Below are 7,660 nucleotides of genomic sequence, written 5' to 3'. Positions count from 1 at the left end.
CTATGAGATTTTAAAATTTCGTGTTCATTTACATAATAATAAAAATATATAGATAGAGCCAGTTGCTAGATTTTACACAATTAGTTCAATTTAGATTTGTAATTAAAACAATAATAAAAATATGCAGCAAAATGTTTAAATATTAATAATCTTCTTATACAAGGATAGCAGTCCTATATGCTATATTTCGAAGCGTAGTCATCAGGCTTTTGGGGGTTTTTTTAACGAATCTACAAACACGATTATAAAACAAATATAACTTGTCTCTCAAATAAGTGTATAGTAACAGTGGCCGTGCGGCTGCACTGTAACAGTGATCGATGCTGTTAGTTAACAGTGCAAGCGAGTGAGCGAGCGAGCGTTGGGAGAGCGCCGACTAAAACATATGCTAAGAATATGTAACGGTTTAACACCCGATGTGGGCATGTGTGTGTGTGTGTGTGTGTGAGCGCAGCAACTCGTGTGTGGGTCTGTCTGTCTGTTTAAAATTAATTTCAGAGCATTTTCCAAAAGGCAAACATGAACATTTCTTTTCAGTTTGAAAACGTACGCGAAACTGTGCAAAACGCTCAAAAGATTAACTCGTCAGTATTTCGAATCGAAGCGAACGCGTATACGAAAACATATTATTTCGCATTTTAGCAAATCGAAAGTAAACTGTTTAGAATACGAATAAGGAGGCAAAGGCAACCCAAATAGCACACAGCTCAAAATGCACAGCAAATTATTGGATGAGGTGGGTAAAAATGATTTTCCAAAGAAAATCCATAAATTTGATGTGTTATTCTTTTGTGCCGGCTCTAACTTATGGCCGTTGTGAATGTGTTTGTGTGCGCATGGTTTCTATTTTCGTTAGCAAATGTTTCGCATCGATGTATTTATTGGTAGCCCTAGCCCCCGAACGTCAGCAGCCGGCAGAATCAGCATCAGCATCATGCTGTTAGTTAGTCATTCCCATCAACACCGAGCTCTTTGGCGTTTCTTGAGTGTCATCGTTTATTTACATCCATCAACATCATAAACATAACGGCTAGAAGTGGCCGCAGCAACCTATGTGTCGTCGTTGGCTCTCGTTTTGGCTCCCACGCGGAAAAGCCAACTGCGGAAAAGCAGATCTTTTGTTGCCTGGCAACAAAGGCCCATCTGTGGCCATTTTGGTAGCATTTCTTTTTACCAATTGAGGAAATGGAATGGAAGTGCTGTGAATTGCGAGGGCACAGCTGTTCACATTATAAAGCCAAAATATACACGGTGCTGTTCAGTTGAATAGAAACAATACAGTACTTACTGTGTTCCTTTTAATCAGTTGGCGACAATTGCATTCACTTCTCACCATTGAGTTCGGTGATTGATAATCTGAATTGACACTTTTAATACAAGTAGCTTAATCAGTTCGATTGGGTTTGCATTTAAATACGCAAAAGTATGGCAAAGAATCTTTAAATTACATATGTATATAGTCTCCAAAACAAATGTACACATTTAATAGCTGAATCAGTTCGATTGGGATTGAATTTAAATACGCAAAAGTATGGCCAAGACTCTTTCAATTATATAGTCTCCCACTGTCAGCATTCTACAAACGGAAGCTCGAGTATGTTTTTTTAGATTTCCTAGCATTCGAACTGCTTTATTTAAAAAATTAATTTATTTTAATTTGTAAATTTGCTCATAAAATGATAAAGTTTCCAAACAGTATAACATATAACTAAAGATAATATTCAGAAATGCTCAGAATGCAGACGCTGTAGAGTAAACAAAAGTTCTAATCATGGACTAAGCTGTATCGGAAACAGATTAATTTACTTTAGGTTTTTAAAAAAATGTGTTATTAAAAAAATTAGTAGTAGAGACTCGGCTTGGACTGCTTTAAAAGTTTTGATGAGTATATCGCGTGGTGTTGCCTATTTTCGTTCTTGATATAGGCGTGATTACTTGTAAAACTCCTAAACTAAAATGCACCCGTTCGATGATTTCAATATTGCTGCTTAACTACTTAAAGATTAAAATATATATATATTACGTTAAAGGCCTTGATCAAGTTTGGAAACCTTTAATGTTAATTATTCTCAATATCAAATTCAGTAAGCTTTCAATTCTCAATTTTCTTATCAATTATTATTAGTGTTTCATTTCTTTTATATACATTTCATATTATATTTAGATTGCAATCCCTTCATTGGCATACAATAATTCAAGAAATTATTATGGAAAATTATTATAGAAATTATTATGGACTAGTTCGTTTGGCACGCTTAAGAAGTAAACTCGTTTCACATTTACATTTGAATCATGTTCAATCCACTTGTCGCTTCATTCTAATGCATAATGGAAATGGAAATTCTCCATTCCACTTGTAATTCAGCAAACTTTTTTAACTGCCCACTCAGCTGCTCCACAATCAGTGACCCAATACTCAGCTGCATTACAAAACCCTCCACCAGCAATCAGCTCAATTGCCAGTGATTACAAAATCAGCTGTTATGACAATGTCACAAGCCACAAGCCACTTTGCACTGATTATGACGCACACGAGCCGCAAACTTACTTAAAACACACTAACTAGCTGACTAGGTGACTAGCTGACACAAACTGTCTGGCTGGCAGACTGACTGGACTGACTGAACTGAACTGAACCGACTTTGCCCGTTGACCCTCGTTGTAGTTTTCCACGACACACAAGTATGTACTATAGTGTTCTGTACATCATTGGGGCAGTTGGCATTTGAGGAGAAGGTTTATTTCTGTCCAAGTCGCAGTGTATTCGTCAAAAGGTGTGCAATGCAGGTGCCTGTTGCTGTTGCTTTTTCTTATTCGAATTCGCCTTTGAGTCACGACGACTATTTTTACTTTCAATTTTCATTTTCATTTTCTTACTCAACCAATTTATATTTATTCAATTTAACGGCACTCTGAGATGTTCTCTGCTGATGCCGTCGTCGGCACCCACAATATACCAATAGCAACAAGAGCCGTAATCTAAGATTTCCCCGAAGCTATAATACTCTACAAGTGCATACTCTTACAAAGCATTTGGTTTTTGGTATTTTCTGTTCTCTAAAGAATAAAATCTTATATTAGAGACTGACATTTGATGGTTCTAACTGAATTTTTGGATGCACCTATTTTTATCTAAGTAGATCAAGAAATATTTCTTCTTCAGTTCATACTACATGTTTATACAAGTATTCAAACAATGTAGGGAATTAAAAAGTTGAATGAGTAGAGAATGAAGAATGATTCATTCATTCAACATTCTCATTCCCCATATTGTTTGAATACTTGTATATATTGTATGAGTCTAGAACCCTAGTCTTAAAATTAATTTATTAGGTAAAGGCGTCGGCTTCGGAACACCTATTTTGTTGGGTGTTCTTTACACAGACAAGAGATATCCCAGACCTGACGTGCATCCTTACAATAAAGGAGCACGAAAGTGTAAGAAAGAAAATCGATTTTTTTTTGAGGCTAGTTTCGGCTTAGTGCAAAAATTTCCCGCAAACTAATAGAATCATTATGTGAGGCGCAACAACAACAAAACAACAAAACAAACACAAGCCAACAAGTTCTGTTGAGCATCAGAGAATTTTGATTTCACGTTGAGTGAATTCGATGAATGGGCACGAATAATGCAAAACTGAAGAATAAAAATTAAAAAGGAATTAGCATTTTGACATGTACACCTAGTGTAGTATTTATTGAATAGGAATTTGCTAATTAGCAACGTCCCACATGAACTCAGTGACAAACAAAGCGCATAACATTTAAAAAACATAAATAAATATACAAACAGAAACTTTCCGTGCAACAAGCACAACAAAGAAGTACTGATAAGGCGTATGTTTCAGGGCCAAGCGAAGCGCAATGCGCGTGCCCGTTACATAGTCGGTCAGATAATGGCCAGTGGGTGCGGAACAGACCCCGTCAGACCCATTGCCGGTGCCAGACACAGACGAGACGGCGCGCCGATAATCGTTGATTAGACCAGTAGAGCAAGGAACTAGAAAAAGAACCTTCAAGCAATCGTTAATTAAGTTCATATTTACTCATAACTCATTTCGAATTAAGAATTGGGTTTGGCACTTGGCGGGAAATTTGTTGAGTATGTATTAATAAGAAGGAGAAATTGTTGTAAGTGCGTGCTCGCTTTTGAAATTCTAGTTTAAAAGTTACAAGGAAAGTTGCTTACTTTATTCCAAAAGTAGACTGATTTCACTCTTCCTTAAGGAACACACTTAAAAGGATTCGAAGTAGTCCGCTTGTTATGTGAAAAAGGCTCTGCACATCAATCTTTTTCTGTAAATTTGAAATCGTTATATATTTGTATTGATGTATTCGTTAGTATTTGTATTGCCTATGCTATAGTTTGTACTAGATCGAATACTGATTAGAATTAAGAGTTTAGTAGGAAGACATATTTTGTTCTAATTCTTTTGAGGATGTTCAGTAGAGATTTCACTTCTCTCAGCAATATATACTTCGATTCTAACTAGTTCCCGACTTATAATAAACTTAAGGTATGGTCAGACGGCAAATAATTTGCAGGAACTGTTAAAAATAGGCTTGAATATAATGATATTTAAATTTAAATTGGAGCTATAAATTAAAAAAAATGTTCTCCTACAAACTTCTTTTTAAGGAATATTTGTAATACACGATAAATTTGCATCCAAACTATTTGCTTGTGTGACCACAGCTTTAGACTGTTCAATTCTTTATAAGAAACAACATTTAATTAAAAGTTATAGCGACCTTGAAGTGCAGCCGATTGCTAAAATAAAAGTATCGGCTAGGCTCGCTATAGCCCTCTTATCTCCAACTTTATTAATCAAGAGTATTTTTGACCAATTATTGTTTCAATTATTATTAGAAATGCATAGAATTGTAATAGGAAAGTATACTCAAAAGATAATTATAGCAAATATTGATGTTTAATTATATATTATATTCTCACAATAATCGCTTGACACCAATGTATATAGTAAACTATAAATTAAATTTATATCAGTGGACTGTTTCCTCAATTCAAATAATTATCAGTTTTGGCGAGCCTGCTCAGTTTTGTTCTGAAAATAAAAATACTTGTAGTTAATTGATTTCGGTTTCGAAGGCAATTAATATTAATGAATATTAATAATATAAATGAATATAAACTAGATTATTTTTTATTTCATGTCATTCACAGTTTAATGAGAATGGCTATCTGGTCATCGAGGACTTTCTCACACCGGCCGAGGTCGATACGCTGTATCAGGCGGGACGGGCTTTATGTATGGAGGCGCCACAAACGAATCGGAAAATCTTCAGCACTTTGAAGGCAGAAAACGGGCACAGTAAGGAGCTGTATTTTCTGGAGTCGGGCGACAAGGTGCGCTATTTCTTTGAGACCGGCGCCGTAGGCGATGAGGGAGAGCTGGTGGTAGATCCCATGATTGCTCTGAACAAAGTGGGCCATGCCCTACATGTGGAGCATCCCACATTCAATTCGCTGACATTTAGCAATCGAGTGCGTGAGATTTGCTGGCAGCTGAACTTCAATCGTCCTGCCGTTTGTCAGAGCATGTACATATACAAGAATCCGGGCATTGGTGGCGAGGTGATACCGCATCAGGACTCGTGGTTTCTTCACACAGATCCCAATTCGGCTGTGGGTTTCTGGTTCGCACTGGAGGACTGCACGCTGCAGAATGGCTGCCTGCAGTTCATTAAGGGCTCACACAAGAGTGGCGTCCATCGACGCTATTTGCGTAATCCCGACAAGGAGTCCTCAGAGCTGATGGTGTATGATCGGGCGGCGCCCGTTTATCCACAATCGAGCTTCACGCCACTGCAAGTGAGCAAGGGTGAGTTGGCTCTTCTTCTACTACCTATGGAGATACCATTTAATTGTTATCCTTTTTGCAGGCACTTGCATCGTCATTCACGGAAATGTTGTGCACAAAAGCGAGCCAAATCGCTCGGCCAAGAGCCGTCACGCCTACACGTTCCATGTCATTGAGACTGAGAATAATGTGAAGTATTCAGAGGAAAATTGGCTGCAGGCGCCGCAGGACAAGCCCTTCCCGGTGCTCTTTGAGCGCAAGGATTAAGCTCATTTGCCATACTTTGTATTTTTGTCATTTAAGATTTTATTGTGTACTGAAAAAGAGCGCTGTAAGTTCTAGTTAGTTATATTTGTATATGCGTGAAGCATATGCGACACTGAAATTATAATAAACAAATGAAGTCCTAGTTAAAACTAAAAGAGTTCCATTTTAATTTAACATTTCCATTTCAAATCTAAAAGAGTTCCATTTTAATTTAACATTTCCATTTTTATGTTAACGGTAACATTGTGAATGTAAATTTAACAGCTATGCTATGTTATGAGGGTTGCCGTTGCGTTGCAATTCGTTGAAAAAGTAGCCAAGTGGCAACTCTGAACCTTTTCTTTGATCAACTAAAAGTATGCAACACTATGTGCAGATAAATAGAGGATTAATCATGAAAAACTTTATTGTGAGGAAAAGCATGCAGCAACAATTCTTTTGTGCTTTTTTGAAAATGGTATTCCATGCTAGCTTTGAAGGCCGTTATGAGTTTTAAACAGAAAGCAACTTTATTTTATTTGTAGAGTCTTTTTAAAGACGTTTCAGGAACCGAAGCCGCACTAAATGCTGTAAATTTCTTAAAGACAAATTTTGAATTTTGGAATACTTTAGCAATTGAAATCACAGTTGTTTTTCCGTTTTTTTCTTTGTTAGCATCTGACAATTCAGCAAAAATGTCTTCTCCAGTGCTAACAGTAATATTATAGAGCCATATACAAGTATTACCGGATGGGACAGCGGTTGTGAACATTTCTTTTATGTAAATACATTATTTAGAAGCTTTTTAAACTTAAAATTCTTGAACATATTTAAAGAAGCACACACGAACCAAACAGCTTCCATAGAAGCTCAAAAATGTTATTCGAAGAGTATTCAAAGCATATCTGGACACTTGTGGGACCAGTTGAATGCTTTTAATGAGAAAAATTAAAAAGTATTTGAACTTCCCGTTTCTCAAAATCTGGCCATTAACTGCGTGGTCTGCTTCTTCTGCCCACGACTTAAAACTTAATACAATCCCCAACCGTTTGCTCTTTGATTGTCAATTTGGAATCGGTTCTTTTGGATCGGCAAACACTCGCCGCTCTGCAGGCCGCAAAAAGGTAGGTAGGTAGCTGTTTCAATGTTGATATAATGCTTTAATTGCGGCCAGTGATAAGATTTAGCCAGCAATTTTATTTATAATTAATGTGACTAATTTGCGATAATCGACATGGGAATCTTGTTTATTAAGCGATTTGGCAAAAAAACCAAAGTAAAGTAAAATAAAATAATAATGCAGCCTGCCGCCATGGGAGCTGCCCTCGAGGATCTTAGCGGGCCTGCTGCTTCTTCTGTGCTCTGCTGTGCTGCCGTGGACACTTTTTGCTCCTACCTTTGTTTTCTTGTTGTTGTTAGTTGGTCGGCTGGTCGGTTGGTTGGCTCTTCTGAAGCGAAATGCTGTTCTTCTTGGTGTAGTTGTTGTTGCTGTTGTTGTTTGTATGTAATGTTCTTTCATGTTGCAAAACGATTTGTTGGGCGCAAGATTTATGAACTTGTTTCTTTTGACAGCCGACAGTGGTTTCAGTAAC

The 7,660-nt window shown here is 37.1% G+C and overlaps 1 protein-coding gene across 1 annotated transcript; it reads left to right on the top strand.

Annotated features, from left to right (window-relative positions):
• The first annotated feature begins 555 nt into the window (after window positions 1-555).
• Window positions 556-6,244, top strand: LOC115621083 (phytanoyl-CoA dioxygenase domain-containing protein 1). The gene is made up of 3 exons (XM_030514613.1): window positions 556-736; window positions 5,186-5,843; window positions 5,905-6,244. Exons 1-3 carry the CDS (start codon window positions 713-715, stop codon window positions 6,087-6,089), a joined length of 867 nt encoding a protein of 288 aa, XP_030370473.1. The 5' UTR covers window positions 556-712; the 3' UTR covers window positions 6,090-6,244.
• The last annotated feature ends 1,416 nt before the right edge of the window (window positions 6,245-7,660 follow it).

This window comes from Scaptodrosophila lebanonensis, unplaced genomic scaffold (assembly GCF_003285725.1).
Source record: "Scaptodrosophila lebanonensis strain 11010-0011.00,11010-0021.00 unplaced genomic scaffold, SlebRS2 tig00000024-arrow-pilon, whole genome shotgun sequence".
In the NCBI taxonomy this organism is placed as follows: Eukaryota; Metazoa; Arthropoda; class Insecta; order Diptera; family Drosophilidae; genus Scaptodrosophila; species Scaptodrosophila lebanonensis.
Note: the sequence above shows the minus strand (reverse complement) of the source record. Positions and strands in the feature narration are given on the sequence as shown.